Source organism: Alosa sapidissima, chromosome 9 (assembly GCF_018492685.1).
Source record: "Alosa sapidissima isolate fAloSap1 chromosome 9, fAloSap1.pri, whole genome shotgun sequence".
NCBI classification, from domain to species: Eukaryota; Metazoa; Chordata; class Actinopteri; order Clupeiformes; family Clupeidae; genus Alosa; species Alosa sapidissima.
In genome coordinates, this window is record NC_055965.1 from 15743206 (window position 1) to 15763205 (window position 20000).

General features: G+C 41.8%; 2 protein-coding genes and 1 long non-coding RNA gene across 3 annotated transcripts in view; 1 reads left to right on the top strand and 2 right to left on the bottom strand.

Moving 5' to 3' along the window:
* The window catches only part of strn (striatin, calmodulin binding protein), a 52195-nt gene extending 47723 nt beyond the window's left edge, over positions 1 to 4472 (top strand). The window contains 2 exon segments of the mRNA XM_042102701.1: positions 2431 to 2517; positions 4196 to 4472. Of these exon segments, the coding sequence (XP_041958635.1) occupies positions 2431 to 2517; positions 4196 to 4365 (257 nt within the window). The 3' untranslated portion in view covers positions 4366 to 4472.
* Positions 4473 to 4644: 172 nt separating this feature from the next.
* LOC121718415 lies at positions 4645 to 5376 on the bottom strand. The gene is made up of 2 exons (XR_006033932.1): positions 5290 to 5376; positions 4645 to 4838 (listed from the first exon to the last, which is right to left on the bottom strand). It is a non-coding gene; the product is annotated as an uncharacterized LOC121718415 (long non-coding RNA).
* A 6337-nt stretch (positions 5377 to 11713) lies between these two features.
* The window catches only part of opn6a (opsin 6, group member a), a 24482-nt gene continuing 16195 nt past the window's right edge, over positions 11714 to 20000 (bottom strand). Inside the window, exons 3-6 of the mRNA XM_042103292.1 lie at positions 19328 to 19427; positions 17544 to 17648; positions 14809 to 15032; positions 11714 to 12390 (exon numbers count right to left, since the gene is read on the bottom strand). Coding sequence (XP_041959226.1) covers positions 11890 to 12390; positions 14809 to 15032; positions 17544 to 17648; positions 19328 to 19427 — 930 coding nt within the window. The 3' untranslated portion in view covers positions 11714 to 11889. The remainder of the gene's footprint in view (positions 12391 to 14808; positions 15033 to 17543; positions 17649 to 19327; positions 19428 to 20000) is intronic.

Consider the following 20000-nt stretch of genomic DNA (forward strand, 5'->3'; position numbering starts at 1 on the left):
CCCAAGATGAACGACTTTCGTATGTACAATCCATTAGCCACGCCCAACAGGAAGTGAGGAATTTGGGATTTTGTGCAGACTAATATGTGATGAAATATGTGATGAATCATGATGCCAAAAGAGGTTCTTCCAATGGGTGAAAACGCATGAAATTTGGCACACACATCAAGTGATACAGTGAATAGACAGGGATAAAAGCTTGGCACTGGGCGTTGCCCAGGAACTCCATAGCGCCCCCTTATGTCACTGTGACTTGTGGTTGGCATATAGTTTCAGATACACACACCAAATTTAGTGGGTGTATGTAACTCCCAAAAACAAACAACTTTTGTATTAACATGCCATTACCCACGCCCACAGGAAGTGAGGTAATTGAGATTTTTTTGCGTTGTGGACATGATCAATTTTAACATACTCCTCCTAGACGGTTGATCCGATTCATGTCAAAGTTGGTATACATGACGCCGAGATGTTCCTGATTATAAATTGTGAAGCTTTTTTTTGATATGTTGTAATTTGACGAAATGGCGAAATTATTAATTTTAATACCCTTCCACATAAACAATAAATGTGTCATAATTCACCATGCATGGCTTGAAATGTTTTAAATTTCACAGGTCATTGAAGACCATGTTAATGATAATATTCACATGCCCATAATGCATGTTTGGCATAGCGCCACCAACTGGCAACAGAAAGAATGACAATTATACTGATGCCATATGATCAATTTAAACATACTCCTCCTAGACGGTTTGTCAGATTCATTTGAAATTTGGCAAATATTATGCCAAGATGGCGCTGATGTTAAATTGTGAAGGGATTTTTGATAACTTATATATTTGATATGATTTTAATATCTCAGCACATAAACAGGAAATGTGTCATAAATCACAGTGCATTGAATGAATGGTCTGAAACTTCTCAGGTTAATAGATATCATGATTATGATGATATCCAGACACCAAATGAGCCTGCCTGACATAGCGCCACCACCTGGCCAAGCAGGAAATGTGCCAGAAATGGACAATGCCTTAAGTGATTGATCTGAAACTTTATAAAATATTGGATATCATTATTGTGATGATATTCACATGCGTAATTCACAGGCCTAGCATAGCGCCACCTTCTGGCCAAGCAGGAAATGTGCCAGAAATTGACAATGCCTTAAGTGATTGAAAGTTTACAAACATTTTGGATATCATTATTGTGATGATATTCACATGTGTAATTTCAATGCCTAACATAGCGCCACCATCTGGCCAACCAAATAGTGTATCAGAAATGTTCTTTGCTTAAAGGGGAACTTGGCAACTATTTCAACGTAATAAACCCGTTTAGAAATCATTCGGATGGTTAAATGACCTGTTTCGGTGAAAATGGTGACTTTCCCCGCTGCGCCTAGCGTCCCCAGGCGGAAAACCAACCTTGCAACATTGAGACTTACCGTCCCGGAAAGAGAAGTGAGAAACAAGAAACTCGTTTTAAATCGTGTTTCTTACCTTGTAACATCCACATAGTTCTGCCAAACTTATGCTAACCGTTCGCTAGCTTGTAAACAAATCCATGTGCTTTATCGTTACCTTTTCCCACAGTTTGAAATAGCATAATGCACAATTTCTCCAGCAGAGGGGGAAATCCTGCCAAGTTTCCCTTTAAAATGAATGGTCTGAAATTTCTCAGGTTAATATATATTATGATTATGATGACACCCAATGGGCCTGCCTTGCATTACGCCCCCACCTGGCCAAGCGAGTAAATGTGGCAGAAAATAAAATACAAAAACAAATAGCACATGCATCAAATATGTATGCTTTGTTGGATTCCGACATGTCATGGGTTCCGGCCCGCAGGTGCTCGGGCCCGCCATTGCCGCTTGCGGCTATATTTTATTTTGTTTTTTAATCTTAGGCCTATGTTCTCTTTGTTCTTTGTGTTTCATTATGTGGTTCTCCACATTGTTTTTTTAGTGTGAGAGCTCATAGACCAGTTTTGATTTTGTTATTTGTTATCATGTAGGGCGGCTAATTAAATGTGTTGCCTGTAATGCGTCAACAAGAAAGTGTTAATGTTTTTTTATGTGTCGGATGGTGGGGGTATGCGAGCCGAGTCGAGGATGCAGGTGGTGGTACACGGGGAAAAACAGTTTGAGAACCGCTGGTGTAACCAATTAGTTCACCATTGTGATCTCCAAATGTATATATGTGCTCAGGTTATGTTTTGTCTAAAAAGACTTAGAAAGACATCAATAAACATTACATTAACATTAAAAGTAAGTTTATACTAAAAATCAAAGTTAGTGTGGTGTGGTATGTATAGTTACGGTATGTGTGGTTTTACGAGTTAATATTAATTTATGTGTGGTTATGTGGGATTAGGGACTAGTATATGACTGACATTTTGTAAAGCTGGTGTCTCCTGCTGTTCCAGGTAAGCTCATCCACTCGATGGTTGCCCATCTGGATGCAGTGACCAGTCTGGCAGTGGACCCCAATGGCCTGTACCTCATGTCCGGCAGTAAGTCACTAAGGACATTTTACTGATTTGTATTTATTCTGATTTATAATTATTATATTATTATTTTTTTTTACTCCTACTCCATCTTTGTAGGTGTGTGTGTGTGTGTGTGTGTGTAAGGCGTGTTCGTTCAAGTGATATTTATTCCCTCGGCATCTGTTCTTCATTTATTGTGTGTGTCAGTGAATTATTACATCCTTGAATGAATATCAGTGCTCTGCCCTAGTCAAACAGATCATCTGTCAACAGTCGCCCTGCCTCCAAAATGATAAAAACATAATTCTCAACCGTCGTCATCGAACTGCGTCAGAACATAACCAAGGGTCACCTCATCACCCTGACCCACTTTAGAGGAACACCTATTTTAGTGCCAACCCTCTGATGCCAGGTCGTCCAAAACTTATCAAAGGCAAACTATTGCTCAACACATACCTCTCTGTAATGGTGTGTGTGTGTGTGTGTGTGTGGCAGAAAGTAGGGCAGTTACAGAGCTGGAAATCATTTGTCCTACTGCCCGTTTATTCTTCAAACAGAAACAGCAGATGGTTCTCTCTCTCTCTCTCTCACTCACTCACTCACTCACTCACTCACTCACTCACTCACTCACTCACTCACTCACTCTCACTCTATCTATCTATCTCTATCTCTAACACACAAACACAAAATTATCTCTCTCTGTTCTGTCTCTTTCAACCTTTTTCTACTCTTCCAATATTCATTCCTCTTTCTTTCGATTTCTCTCTTCATCTCTTTTTCTGTCAATGCCTTCTTTCTATTCAGTGCTTATTCCCCCTGTCTCTATATCCTCTCTTTCTCTCTCTCTCTCCCTCCATCTCTCTCTCTCCCTCCATCTCTCTCTCTCTCTCGCTCTTTCTCTCTCCAGTTGAATAATGGCTTGGCTGAAGCTAGCTAATGTGTTTGGATAATTGGCTCCTTGGCTGCCCACTGTGACACTCAAGTGACTCTCCAGCCACAGGAGTATAACTGCCACAGGAGTATAACTGCCACAGGAGTATGACTAGCAGACTAAAGGAGGATTTGTAGGAGTCAAACTTGTGTTACCTCAAACCGAATTTGAATATTTTGCATTTGCATTTGAATTGCTGAATTTGAGCAATTGTATTGAGAAACCAAATTTGAATAGTATATGTTAAAATTGAATTAATTAGATTGGAACTTAATCCCAGTCAACTTGAAATTGAATGTAATATTAAGTTGAACTCATTTGCACTGATACATAATTTATCCTCACTGAAAATTTTGCTCTTTGCACTTTCACAGACAAAAACAGCTAGTCGCTATTTAAGAGCAATCGAGTGCAGATCTATTGTGGGAGCCTCCGTCTCCAACACTGTTTGTTAGTTTGTAAGGAGGTTCCGGAGACCGCTCACTGAGGGGGCGCTATGCTCTTTGGTATCTACAGCGCTACACGCTATGCTCTAGGTGGTGCTGTGCTCTTTGGTATCTACAGCGCTACACTCTAGGGGGTGCTGTGCTCTTTGGTATAAACAGCGCTACACTCTAGGGGGTTCTGTGCTCTTTGGTATCTACAGCGCTACACTCTAGGGGGCGCTATGCTCTTTGGTATCTACAATCAATAAATTGTAAAAAAAAATGCAATTTAAAAAAAAAAAATGCTTTGTTGCCCCCCCCCCCCCCTCCCCGCCCCCCCCAAAAGGTCACGACTGCTCAGTGCGCCTGTGGAACATGGACAGCAAGACATGCATCCAGGAATTCACCGCACACCGCAAGAAGGAGGAGGAGTCCATCCACGCCGTGGCGTTCCACCCCACCAAGTGCTTCATCGGGAGCGCAGGGGCCGACGCTCTCGCCAAAGTCTTCGTATGACCACACACACACACACACACACACACACACACACACACCCCTACCGACCTGCTGAGGACAGGCTGCTGGGCGGCTCCAGGGAACGAGGTGGAGGACTGGCTCAGCGGTCAGACAAGACGGACTGAAGTGAGCTGCTTTCTGGAATGGAATGGAGTGGGACGCGCAGCTTTAGACACGTTCACGTGTCCATACACACGCACACACACACACACACATACACACGCACACACACACACACACACACACACACATACACACGCACACACACGCACAGGCAGGCATCTACACACACACATACATACACACAGGCATCTACTTACACACACACACACACACACACACACACACATACACACTGGCATTGATGCCTTTTTACACTCCATGTCCTTTCGTGTTTGAGTTTCATCTGAAACACACACACACACACACACACACACACACACACACACACACACACACACACACACACACACCTCATCCAGGCAGGCCTGGCTGGCTCAATGGATTCTGAACTCTTCCTCCTCCTCAAATCAGCAGAGACCCTCCTCAGACTCAACACCCTCATGCATGGACTCCAGGCTCTGACGATGGATGTGTGTGTGTGTGTGTCTGATCTTTCATCTCTCTCTCTCTCTCTCTCTCTCTCTCTCTCTCTCTCTCTCTCTCTCTCTCTCTCTCTCTCACACACACTCTCTCTCTCTATCTTTCTCTATCTCTCTCTCTCTCTCTCTCTCTCTCTCTCTCTCTCTCTCTCTCTCTCTCTCTCTCTCTCTCTCTCCTCTCACACACACTCTCTCTCTCTATCTTTCTCTCTCTCTCTCTCTCTCTCTCTCTATCTCTCTCACACTCTCTCTCACACACACACACACAGAAGGTGTTCTGGGACAGAATACATGATAAGCAAACTTGTGGACACTCCTGCACACACACACACACACATACACACCTCCTCCTGTTTCTCTCCTCACACCCCTTCTTCTCCACCCAGCGGTGGCAGTTGAGGCCAGACTGGCATTGTCTTAACAACTTCTCCACCTCATGATGAGTCCCAGGTTGCCCACTTCCTGTTTGTATGTTAGTTTGTTTGTTTGTTACTTTGTTGCTATAGATGCTATAGTTTTCCATACTACCAACACCATGGAATCTTGGAGATCTTTGATACTCTCAGACCCTAACATCTACCGCACCCAGTCGGATCTGTTTGGGATGGTGGTGATTTGGCGGGTGCTGGTGGGGATTTGGCGGTGGTGGGGCTATTTGTCTGATGTTTTATGACTTACGTGCCTTTGCATCACAGCTATGTCCCATGAGTTCATTGGTGGGCGTATAGAAATGTCTTTTTTATTTAAATTGTATTATTATTATTCTTTTCGGAAGGCTACTTCAAATATTTCCACATGCTTAAATTCAATTTGCATATGACGATGATTGACAGCTAAACATAAATCTCGATGTGGATATTTAACAAAAAAACAAAACACAAAACCTCTGTCTTCTCCGTGTCATCTGCAGATGTTTTTCCACAATTGCATTTAAATGTGTGAGATGCCGTCAAAAGAGAGCATGTGCATGACATACATGACTTTACAAAAGGCAGTTGTTAAGCGGTTTGACCGATCTTCTCCTACCTAACCAGTCAGATACTCCCGATTGACCTCTACTTTGCTAAAAGCAGCTTGTTCAACAAAAATGCCATCGCTCACGCACAGTTCTAGTTCAACCCTTGATTTGGATGAACTGCCTTTAATTTTCTTTTCAAGTTATGCAGGATTTTTTTTTTTTCTGTTTGTTAGATGCTTATTGCATTTTGAAGGATGTTTTCTGCACTATGCGTTTATGTACATTTCTCTACTTTAGCTACTTCAGCCAAAAAAAAACACATTGAGTTGTTTAACCAGTCAACAGCGCCCGCTCAAAGCTTCAAGCTGCTGAATTATTTCCTTTGATTCAACGCTTCTTTGCTGACATTTACGTTACGGTCTGCTGTCTCCAGAGAAGGAGGTCTTTTGGAGGATAAGATGTCTTGATGTCCTTTCGTTTTATTTTTTTTTGGTCTTAACTCTTAGAATCCGTTGCACTTAAGAGGTGCACTCATAAAGAAGAACAAACGTACGCCCTTGACTAAAAGGGAATGATTACGTTTCTATATGTTCTATATGAAATAATTATTTTGAAAATTATATATATTTTCTAATAACTATAATTGGGTTGTGATTGTTTTTATTTGTGTTGATGTTTTTGTTTCTGTGATTTTACTTGAAAACGAGGTGTCAGTCCTCTTTAAAGCCTATAACTACTCACTCCAAAGATGGAGTGCTGTCTTATCAAGACTCGTCTTATGGAATGCCTTCGCGGTGAGTTAGGCTGAGCGATCGAACTTACTTAAAATGGCTGTCAAAAATTCACTCCACTCACTTTTATTTGTCTTGTTCGGTTTTCCTCCAGATTTTGTTTGACGGTCAGCAGTTTTGGAAACAAAATCTGGATGTCAGACGTACAAAGGCATTTTGTATCAATTTTTTTTTTTTTTTTTTTTTTGCTAGAATATCTTTTCCAGTTACAGTTCTGTAAAAAAAGAGAAAAAGTTGATTTTCTTTTTTGTTTTTTCATACTCAAGGCTCTTAACTATGCTGATACATCAGCATGAAGGGAAAAAATCAATGGCTGTCTACCAAATTCAGTGATCTTGAAATGTGTGGTTTTGAAGCCTCTATACACTACAAGTTCAAGGCAAAGTGAAATAACTGACTTTAAAAGTGTATGCTTGTGTAAACTACAATAAGAAGTCATTTTCACATGATTTTTTTGATTGGGTTGTGGTAGTAATTTCCAGTCAAGAACGTGAAATAGGCTATCAAATAGAATATGTATAGTTCAACAGAAACATCTATTTATAACTTCAGAAAACGATGTACATTGAATCGTGACTATATATTTTTATTATTATTTGACGTGTGATGGAGTCAGTTTAGTTCACTATAATGTTGCGCTCGTAGTGATTAAAAACATGCAAGTTTCAGTGACCTCTCGTTACTTATTAACACTTGGGATGATAGCTCCCTCTGCTGGTCAGAAAGGGGAAGTGTAAACGACAGGAGTGGCGACGTGCTTTGCTCTGATAGTAGATACAGTTCAATGTTATTGACCGAGTCTTTTTAACCAAGTGTGTTTATTGCTTACAGACGTTTTGAAGTGATGCACAGAAGTGGTAGGCCTACTGATGAGTGGAGTTCAGATTATTGTTATCGAGGGAAAGCAACTGATATGTGTGTGTGTGTTATTTTTTATATATATATATATATATATATATATATAATATGCGCATACACACACAAGAGCAAAGAGGGTCTCTCTCTACAGTCACTTTGGAAGTTTTGACTGGTGGTGTTGCATGCAAGCACTACAGACATATATACAGACCGGTTTGTGTACAAATAACAATTTAACTAAGGAATCAGTTAAACAACTAACAAACATCTGGTGTAGACCAGATACGCATCTAAAGGGAAGGTCAGTATGCTTTTTTGTAATTCATGGTCGTGTAAGAAAGTTCAGGGAGACCATGTCAAGTTGGGTCAAAAAAAAAGATTTTTTTTGTGTACATATTTTATTGTAATAATAATTGTTATTATAGTGTCTTCTTTTTCATCATTATGTATCATGCTCTTTTTTCTGAGACGGGAGAGTGACATTTATCGATAACAACAATAAAAGAACCTGTTGTATTTCAGCGATGCTGTCTGCTCTGTTTGTGACGGGAGGGTTCTCAGACTATTTTGTCAAACATACCAATGCTGATTTCCCATTTGTTGATATGTGCTTAATATTATTATTAGTAGTAGTATTATTATAAGATATATATATATATAGTAGGCTATGTGTCTGTATAATCTATTTCTATGGTTATGTTTACACATCCATATCAAGTTCACTGTAAGTTGTGTAGTGAAACATGCCATAGAACTGTCCTGTCGTGTAGTGTGACTGTCATGGTAGTAACAAATTGTGACCACAGGGTGCCGCTAGAATCAAATATTTAATCACGCATCGATCATCAACCAGATTTCTCCAAGTACCCCTGGCTTCTCCTCTTAAATGTCCAAAATGGACATTTCTTTTCTTTCTTTTAGAGGACTTACGGTAGAAAATATTTTATTTCACAGGATTTACTCAGGCCGTCGGGTCGGTCAAAGTCACCTCACATCCACATAAAACCACTCGCACATCCCAGTTTGAAATTCTTCCTAAATTAACATAAAGTGAACAAGCAAATCCTCAAGGTAAACAAAATATGATAATATATCATCAGACGGGTAAGACTTTCTCCTTTTACAGACCTAATCACACCCACTCGTTTTACCACCTAGTTAGAACCGCAAATTAATATTTCCTGATTCCGCATGCAGCAGACTCTTAAGTATTACCTCCGAACATGCCCTGTGTCTTTAGAATTAATTATGCGCATGTAATAATTGCACGTGTAGAGACGGACTGCTACCGAAGTGGAAGCCTCATAAGGTCCCCTGTAATGATAGACCTGTCTGTGTTACTGCATGTGTTCAATTCTGTGAAAGCTATGTAATTTGGCCTGCGACGGTGACTGCAGCCGTAACGCTCGAATCGGAAGACGCTTCTGTCATGAAAGGAGGCCAAAGGACCAGAGAGGATAACACGTGATAAACTTTCACGAAATGGCCGCCACGACCTACAGCAAAAGACTCACTTATGCTGGTGTTTCTGTGTGGGTGGAGGGAGCACACACACACACACAGCCTAGATCTTCATATCTCATGCTCTTAAGAAACCAGTTTTCCAAAGTCTACTTCAGCTACATTCACAGCATAGAAAGGTGACCGAATAGGCCTTGCATGAGTTGGGCCTTTAGGACTGGTAATGACTACAGCAATAAATGGAGATAATATCTGAGTTGAAGTTGAAGTTTTTTTAAATCTTTTTACTTGTGATACCTTGAGCATAATCGAAAGCTTGTACAGTAACAGGGGTATTATAGAAAAGCCACATGTTTTTTTCTCTGTCATATTTAGAACCCCACAGCCTGAAGGCATCACTTAGTTTTGTGCATGCGACTTCATTTAATTTGCATTTTTGACCATAGAGCTATTCAAATAGATGGCATTTTTTACCATGAAGCTATTCAAATAGACAGCATTTTTGTCCATAGAGCTATTAAAATAGAAGGCATTTTGACCATAGAGCTACACATACAGGAAACACGTACAGTACTCTTAATAGGAGCAGCAACATTATTGGACAATTTATTCATGTTCACTAAATGCCTTTCAAGCATCACACACACACGTTACAACACTCCTTAGCTCCAATTTACACATCTTGTGTGACATAGACCTCCTCAGTGACGTCTCCTACAGTAGATCACAAGCGACTCTGTGCCAGGGCCAAGTCTTGTTGGTCAGTACACCCCAGACCACACTAATAAGGTGCTGTCTGGAAACCGACTCCCAAGTGGATCAGCCCTGTGGCCTTCAGGCTCAATCCCGCGGTCATATCTCTGATTGACCTGGAGCGTGAGGCGCTAATGCCACTCCTGTTAGCCAGCTACTTTACATTCTGTCACTGTGTTTGCCCTTTTAGGCTTCTGAGCCCATTACCAGGGCAAGTATAACAAGAAGTATAACGAGTGTAACGAATTGCTTTACTGCATTCAAATACACATACACACCAGGCACCGACTAGAAAAAGGTAGCGATGGAGTTTCTCAGACATTCGTCATGACAGAGCCAGCGAAAAATAAGCAAAAAACGGAAAAAAAAACAGTAAGGAAATTGCCAATACTGCATAGTTTACCTTTAAGTGAAAGAAAAAAAAAATGACCTCATTATACCAACAACCAAATGGCCTGTAGCCAGGAAGCCTGTAGTGGATGATCAGGTCCAAAGTTACTGGCTGTAACTGACTGGGACCACCAATGAGAAGTCGGGATTGTTTGTTTAAAAGAGCTGCCATTGATTCCGTCAAAAGGTTGTTTACGTTTGAGCACAACAGTAGATCTAATTACACGCTTCCCATGTGTGCTCCTCAGAGAACAGGTCAGTTGGCTGAAATAGAGTCTGCCTTGGTCCGAACTACGTTGTTTGATTCCCATTTACAGAGTCATGGGTGTATAGGTGGTTTAAAGTCATGGAAAATTTGATATATGTCCCTTATTCAACGCCATTTAGCATGAAAATTGTACCCAGTTTGTAAAAAAAAAAACACTAATTGGGTCACAATCCTACTCGATCAACTTATTACTTATTATTATTTAGCATTTATTGATTATTTTATGTATTTATTATTTATCAAATAACAAATATGGCTTTTATGTTGTGTGTTGCAGGCCCAGTCCCTGGTCAGGCCTTTCTGAAAAGATAATCCACATTTTTAATACACATTTTTAAAAGAACTACATAGTGTGAGTTACACAGTCATGCAACAGATACACTAACATATTATTATTATTATCAACATTTCACAACCACATTATGTGATCATAACCACATTACATGAGCAGCATGGCTACTTATTGTCAACATTTCACAACCACATTATGTGATCATAACCACATTACATGAGCAGCATGGCTACTGGGAACAGAGAAGAGAGGAAGCAGAACAGAGACCGAGGCAGATTTATTCTCCTCACTCAACACTGGCGATATACAGCACACAGTCTGCAAAGATGTTATTTACAACCACATAGAAAAGATTTACAGCCTGAAACTGAGTCACATAGAAAAGGGGAGCGGTATATAAACATACACTTTTTTTTGCTTTACAAAAATAATCTTTTTTTTTCAATCTACGGCTATTAGGTAATCACTTTCAATAATACAATATATATTGTGAAATACATGTAAAATATGTATCACATAAAATAATTAACCACAATTAAAACAAAACACTTTAACTTAAGGATACGTAGCTTTCATTGTCAAAAATGGAAATTATTCTAGATGTTCTATGTTTTTGAGGGAACAGTGACAAGTGTTTTTCTTCCCATGTGTTAAATCTTCATGTTTTAAAGGGACACCAGGCAACGTTTTCGTGTTAATTAATCATCTTCGTAAGTCGGTATATAGTTAAATGACTCATTACGGGGCGAATGAAGGCTCTCTCGCCCGCGCCTACTGCCTGTAGGAAGAATATCCCACTTGCAAGTTCGGTGTATCCTACCCGCCGACCGAACCAGGATCAGTTTACAGCACAGAGGCAGGCTAACGAAACGCTAGAGATTGTTGCAAACGTGTGTATAATGGCAGAGCCGGCGAAGAAGCAGCGAAAACCCTTGACGGAAAAGAAAAGGAAAAGAGCTTCAGACCGAGCGAGGGGGAGTTTTGTAGAGAAAAAGCATCAGGCTTGCCTGGTGTCCCTTTAATATAAATTTCAGGGGAAGGAAAGAAATAGGTAAACAATATGCCAATTTTTTGACAACTAAAACACCACATATTCCACCTCCCTATCAAAACCTCCTTTGACCTCAAGGTGTAGGTAGGTACGTACGCTTTTACAGTCTGTCTATCTCGTACCCGGGCGACTCCGAGTGTGGGAAGTCGATGACGAACACGGGCGGGTCCTCCACGGCTTGCGGCGGGGTCCTGGGCGTGCTCCCGACCCCCGAGTCCGGGCTGGGCGTCAGGTACGGCGACTCGCCCTTCTCGTCCTTCTTCTGGGCGGGCGGCCTGGCCTCCCCCCTCTCCCCCTGCTCCCTCCGCCGGTGCTGTCCCCCTCCTCCGCCCTCCTGCTTCCCCTTGAGGTTCTTGAAGCGCTTGAGCTTGACCGTGTCCTTGCTCTCGCCGGCACAGGGCAGTAGAATGGCCACGTCCTTGCGGAACTTGGCGCTCAGGCCGAAGTAGATGAGCGGGTTGTAGAAGCTGGCCGACTTGGCGAAGAGGCGCGTGAAGATGCTGGTCAGGCTCGGCACGTGGAAGCCCCACGCCGACCACATGGAGACCACGGCGTACGGCGACCACGCCAGGATGAACGCCGTGCAGATCACGATGGAGACCTGTGACGGTTGCCCAGGCAACAGAGGCAAGGGGGGGGAGGTGAACACAAGGGTCAGGTATTACAGAGAGATATATTATGGAGAGATGGAATGAAGACATGAATAGTGGAGGAAGAGAAAGAGTTACAGAGAGGAACAAAGACAGTAAATGGATTGAATGAGAGAAAGGGACAAGAGAGGTTGGAGAGGTGGATATTGACAGAAAAGGGACGTGTATGGGGGGGGGCAGGTGAGGGTCAGGTATGGAGAAGTGAGAGGATGAAGACGGGGGGGGGGGGGGGGTGCATTAGATGATGGAGAGATGAAAAGAGTACAGAGTCGTGGAGGAAGAGGAAGAAAAGAGAATAGTAAACAAATTGGTTATATAGAGAGAAAGATGAAAGGATTAAAGAGGTGAAGATAGTCATGGAGATTGTGAAGATTTAGAGAAAAGTGGCTTTTGTTTGGCTTTTATCAACTCAGAGTCATAGCTAATCTCAAGTCCTTTTTATCACAAAACGACCTTGAAACCCTTATACATGCTTTTATTACCTCCAGACTCGATTATTGCAATATTTTATACACAGGACTTACCCAATCTAACATTCACAAATTACAGATGGTCCAGAATGCAGCAGCCAGATTGCTTACTGGTACTAAAAAGAGAGAGCACATCACACCAGTCCTCAGCTGCACTGGCTTCCTGTTAAATTTAGAATTGATTTTAAGATTTTACTTTTTGTTTTTAAAGCTCTTAATGGCCTAGCACCCCCCTACATTGCTGAAATCCTTTCTCCACACTCTACCACTAGGTCGACCCGGTCATCTTCAAGACAACTCTTAACTGTCCCCCGCACACGTCTCAAAACAAAAGGTGACCGGGCCTTCTCTGTGGCTGGTCCAAACTTATGGAATCCCCTCCCACCCCACATTAAGTCCTCGACTACCCTTGCTAGTTTTAAGTCTAATTTAAAAACGCACCTTTTCTCTCTTGCTTTTAACAACCTTTAATTTCTGCCCCCTGTGTCTTGCGTGTGTGTCCCTCTACCTTTTTACTTATTTTTATCTACCACTTACTTTTAGTTATTTATTTATCCTAATTTATATATCCTGCTTACTCTATTTTACCTGTTTTACTCCATTTATTTTATGTTCTTATTTTTATATCTATTCTACTGATCTTATTATTATTATTACTACTACTATTATTTATTTTTATTTTTTTTCTAATGTACTACTTCTTAATTGTACTCATGTAATATTATTTTCCTTTTACTTTTATATATTTTCTTAGTCAGACCTGTGTATCCCTGGGCACCTTTTTATGTTTCAACTGTTGCCTAACCTCTCATTGCCATGTAAAGCACTTTGGGTCAACTCCTGTTGTTTTTAAATGTGCTATATAAATAAAAGTGACTTGACTGGACTTGAAGGGAAGTTTGTGGAGGAGGGGGGGGGTGTTGAAAGAGATCATGAGAGAGAGAGAGAGAGAAAGAAAGAGAGAGAGAGAGAGAGTCACAACCTTTAAGTGGCAGTTAGAATGGTTTACAGTGCCATGACTCACAGCAAATGCAATAATGGTGGCAATCCGCCTCTTTATATTCCTCCACTTCTTTAGCCTCCAGCACCCCCCTTGGGGCTAATAAAATAGATTTAGCTCAACTGTTATTGCCCCCAGGGCTATGCTGCCCTTCTTCAGCTCTGTCACCTCATAGTGTTATTCTCAAAAAGTTCCTCATGGCTGAGTCCACTACAATGTAAAACCTCTATTCCCTAAAGACACTCAGAAAATCCATTAGCACACATTAGCATTTTGGCTATCATTCATAGCCCGGTCACAGCAGTGTGAGGTTAAGTGTAAAAGAGAGAGAGACTGAGAGTGTGTGTGTGTGTGTGTGTGTGTGCGTGCGTGCGTGCGTGCGTGCGTGTGTGCATGCGTGCGTGCTTGCGTGCGTGCGAAAGTGAGAGTGGATAGAGTTAGCTATGATTATTACACTTGGAGGCAATGGTCTGTTTTATTTCACCATTTTTTTCAAAGGCGCAAGCCTGGAGTTGGAGTGCCACTGACTGGACAATATGGTGGCATCATCTCATCGCTCTCTCAGTGAGGCCAGTGAAATGTAAAAAAGCTAAGGCTATTGACTCAGTCTTTTATTTTTATTTTTTATTACAGTTGTTTTGGGAGGGGGCCTGAAGAGCTGTTTGGGGTTCATGCAGACATTCTCTAGCAATATTTTACCATCAACCAAAGGGGAGTTTGTATTCTATTTTAAGGTGTCAGTTGGTTTGTCAGTTGTCAGGTCTCTTCCTGCCTGACTTAATGCTGCTACAATGCTATTGCTAAAATATGCTAATCATACAGGAGTAACATGGGGCGAAAACAACAACACAGATGTAGGCTACGATTGTGAGGTAGGAAGTAAGAGGTAGGCCACTCACGATGGTGACGTCCCTCTCGATCTTGCGCTGGCGGTCGGTGATGTCGCCCTCGGAGGCCATGGCGTTTCCGCGCTTGACCGTCTTAATGATGGACACGTAGGAAAAGAGCATGATCATGACGGGGATGAAGAAGCAGAAGATGAGGATGGTGATGATGTAGGACTTGTGGATGGTGGAGTAGTTGGCTTTGGCCCAGTCCACCTCACACGTCCCGTAGCCTCGGTCTGGAGGAGAGGTTGGAATAGCAGCCATTTAGAGGTAGAACTGCATTTCCTTATAGCATAGTATAGTATATATATACAGTATATATGTAAGTATATATACTCTTTTGATCCCGTGAGGGAAATTTGGTCTCTGCATTTAACCCAATCCGTGAATTAGTGAAACACACTCAGCACACAGTGAACACACAGTGAGGTGAAGCACACACTAATCCCGGCGCAGTGAGCTGCCTGCTACAACAGCGGCGCTCGGAGAGCAGTGAGGGGTTAGGTGCCTTGCTCAAGGGCACTTCAGCCTTGCCTACTGGTCGGGGTTCGAACCGGCAACCCTCCGGTTACAGGTCCAAAGTGCTAACCAGTAGGCCACAGCTGCCCATGTAAGGCTCTTTACAATGCTAGTAGAATGCTCCATTGAGATTTCCCAACGTTCTATTGTCAAATATGCACCATGTAGGCCTAATGACCTCTGAAACATGACCTTTGTCAATGGCAACGGATTTTGTGCTTCTCATTTATGTCTTTCAAATCAAGTAGTATCAAGTAGTTCTCCGCCAAGTAGTCCGGTCACTTCTTGCTTCATTCAAAAGTGAAAAGCAGACGGTTGATCAGCTGTGTTCTAAATAATGTTTGATTCAAGTTTAGCGTGTGTTGCAAACTATTTGTTTCTCAGCAAAAGCCACGGCGAAACTGTAACAAATAAATGTAAAGAGCCATATCGTGGAGTTTATTTTTTTCTTTTTGGCAAGTAGCCGTATAATAAGCGGGATAATGTAAAGAACGCCGGTCATTATCAGGAAAATAAGTCCCTTCAGGGAGAAGCAAGACCCCTCTGTCCTGCAAGAAAGAACCGTCCGGTTCGCCCTGTCGGGATTTATTTTCCTGATAATGACCGGTGTTCTATACATCATCCCTTACATCAATATATAGAGTAGGCCTGGGCTAGTGCATGTAGTAAGTGGACTATTAAAGAACAGCATTAGAATAGAACATTGATAGATTGTAGTTGTCATGTTAATTACAGGTGTCAAACAATATTATTTAAAGGGACACCAGGCAACATTTCCGTGTTAATTAATCATCTTCGTAAGTCATTATATGGTTAAATGACTCTTTACAGGGCGAATGAAGACTCTCTCATCCGCCCCTACTGCCTGTAGGAAGAATATCCCGTTTGCAAGTTCAGTGTATCGTACCCAGCGACCTGCAGTCTCACAAAGTCTCAGACATCGCGAGAAGCAGGATCCGTTTACATCCTGCATCCCCAGCACAGAGGCAAGCTAACGAAACGCTAGCGATTGTTGCAAACGTGTGTATAATGGCAGAGCCGGCGGAAAAGAGCTTCAGACCGAGCGAGGGCTCGCACAAGTATCGACACGTACTGTACAGATGCTAGGGGGAGTTTCGTAGAGAAAAAAAGCATCAGGCTTGCCTGGTGTCCCTTCAACATATCAAAGCAACCCTGTTGTCACAAAATAAGATGCCAAACCAGATATCTTTGGAACCCTGTTCTGTTTCAGTTCTCCATCTCTAGCTGCTCAGGCACTGTCCATGAGAAGCCCTGGTGAAACTATCATAAAGACCCATGTTATTCTCTCCACCACGATGACACCGGTGCCGTGGTCAGAGAGATGACCTGCTATTAGCCTACTGCTGTGAATCAGTGACGACAAAGGCAACAACACAATTATCTTGATGACTGATCTCTTCCGGTTGCAGTCTGAGTAAAACACCGCTCTCTGGACCCGGCTGGGCTGGGCTGGGCTGGGCATCTGTAGAGCCCAGTGAGTAATGACCCAGCTGGTTAGAGCATCACACAGGCTCATCCACTCATGGCACCACAGGGGGGAAATGATGATGATGAGGTATGCTGGCGCTCTTCTGGCTTCTAACGCATTACTCTCATTCACAAGGCACAGGAGGAATAGATCATGATTGATGGGATGTGGTATTGTTTATTTTTGTTATTGTTTATTGTTATGTTGTTTTTTTACTGTTGCTGTGTGAAGGTTTTGATTATTCCTCTGCGATGTGAATCACGATGTGCAACGTGAGACCTTGTGATGCAACGTCACAGTGATTTGTAGTATACACTGTTATGTTGCATAACATACTGTGTTATGTTAGGCTTCCTTAAAAATATATATCATAAGACATAATTGGAGAATAGTCCAACTTCAAATCTACAAAGCTTTTTATCTTACAGTATTCACAGCATTTTCACTGTCAAACTCCATGCTCAAAAATATACAGAATACTAAATAGTGACTACACGCTCAAAAGTATACAGAATGCTAAATAGTGATTAGTGACTACACGCTCAAAAGTAGGCTATACAGAATGCTAAATAGTGACTACATGCTCAAAAGTATACAGAATGCTAAATTCTGACTACAACGCTTAGTGCATCTCAAACACTGTGTGCTCTCCCACTTCACTACACTTCCACTACATTTTGTTCTCCTAGAGCCACTGGAACCCCATGGAACCGTTCTAGTCCCCTGGTCCCCCACTCACCTGTGTAGCTCCCCCAGCCCAGTAGGGGCGCTGCCGACCAGAAGCAGGAGCCCATCCAGATGAACATCACAGCCATGGCGACGGTGGTGTTGGTGATACAGTGCGCTGCAGAGGGGACGGAAAGGAGACACAGACAACCATGACACTCTTCACTCACAAAAACTCTCAACTCACAAATATTAATATATACAAATATAAATATAAATATTTTTTAATTATATTTTGGGGACTCTTTTGCCTTTATAGACCTCTGAAGTTCGCCTACAAAAAAGAACCAAAACTGCCATCTTTGCCCATATACGGACATCCGGGTGTTAATTGAAGCTAACTACCTGTGGCAAGTTGCGTTGCAAGTTAGCTCTGGGGTAGCATAAATCTAAGTTTGCCGTCTTAACGTACCTGTCACGATTGCAAGGGGAGAGCTGGACCCAAATGCAGGGCAAGGTATGGCAAGGCAAGGCAAGGCAAGGCAAGGCAAGGCAAGGCAAGGCAAGGCAAGGCAATCTTAGAATAACAATAATCTTTAATGTGAACTGAAAAAAAACGTATGTATACCACTACACAAGACAACTAATGACCGACAAACATTGAGGGGAGACAGAGGGTTTAAATCATAGAGTGTATATGTAGAACATATAGATCCTTACAGTAGGCTACCGAAGATCACAGTGCCCACTTGAAGGCAGAGGACAAAAGTGTGAGCAAAACGTCTGCATTTTCAGACTTATTCGTCCCCGCGATAGTTTAACAGTTGCGATAATTCAGAATCGCCATGTTATTTTCCCATAGCAAAAATGGCAAGATACCAGATCTCAAAGATGGCAGCTTTTTGTAGGTCTATTGTGATAGGACAGTGAAAAGAAGGACAGGAACCAAGTGGGAGACAGAAAGAGAGAGAGAGAGAGAGAGAGAGAGAGAGAGAGAGAGAGAGATGGGGGGAATCGGGAAATGACCCGGGCTGGACTCAAACATGGGTCCCCATGAGCACTTGGACCCAAATGTGGTACGGGCACTTTAACCAGTTCCTAACTCACCAATACTCTAACCTCACAAATTATCAGTGGTCTATTTGTTAGAAGCATTCTGAAGGGGGTGGTAATTAGTCTATCAGTCAGTTAATGAGTGGCCGGTAATTACAGTAATTATCATTAGTCCAAAATGATTGTTTATGATAGATTTTTAAGGGGGATGGTTTTGTCCATATTTTTTTCCAGTTAGGGATATTGACCTTGAATTTTCATATCAGCCCTGACAGCTATATATTACTTGTATATTATTCTTCCAGGGACAACAGAAGTAATATTATTTAGAAGGCAAACAGAATGAATGTCATATCTGTGATAAATGTTTCAAAAGAAAATTAGACTCTCTCTCTCTATTTCTCTCTTTTCTTTTCACTCACTCATTCACTAACACACACACACACACACACACACACACACACACACACATTAGATTAGGCTGTCTGATGTGGTAGCCTACATAATTTACAATCCTATTTAAGGTTTTGAGTCGAATCATAAATCTCTCACTCAAAGGTTGTTTGCTGCTAAAAATGTTTTTGTTGATTTATTTATGTGTCTGTGTGTCCTCTGTACTGTTTATGTACAGTAAAAGTATGGATCATAAGGGTAAGATTCTGTAAGTTCCTTTTAAGACATTACTTTTTGTGTGCTACAGTATTTCCATGCATGAAGAAACAAGGATCTCTCTCTCCCTCTCTCCTTCCCTCCTTATTGTTAGATATTATATAATATGATGGTGTTGTTGTTGTTGTTGTTTACCTTTACTTGGGTGGCATCCTTTGATGTATCTAGTGATGCTGATGACGGTGAGGGTGTTGATGCTCCCCAGGCCAAAGAGCAGTGTGCAAAAACCGTCCACCTGACCAACATAGGGCAGAGCAATGACCAGGGGTCAGAGGTCAGGCATGGCATGAAAAAATGTTTCATTGGACACAAGTGATTTAGCAGGGAATGTAAGATCGGATCTTTAGAGCATTCTGAGGGTACACAGATGGACATAATATTGGTAGAGCTGAAGGTGTGTGTGTGTGTGTGTGTGTGTGTGTGTGTGTGTGTGTGTGTGTGTGTGTGTGTGTGTGTGTGTGTGTGTGTGTGTGTGTGTGTGTGTGTGTGTTGGAACAGTACCTTAAAAACAACAAACTTAAGGAGATTACTTCTAGATCTAGACAGCTGGATCTGTGTGAGTCACCAGAAGGGAAAAAAATCTAAAGTTGAACAACAAAAAAAACATGGACACACACACTAACACCAAAGAAATCTGGTGCATGTTGTTCTTTTTGTCCTTTTGTCCTCCTTTTGTGACCAAATATCCTTTTTTAAAGTCCTGCCAGTGGTCACCCTATTTCAGTACCATTATATCACTGGACCCAATATGTCATCGTGTTCCTGTTAAACCAATTGGATGGATAGACTGCGTTCTCCACTCTCAGAG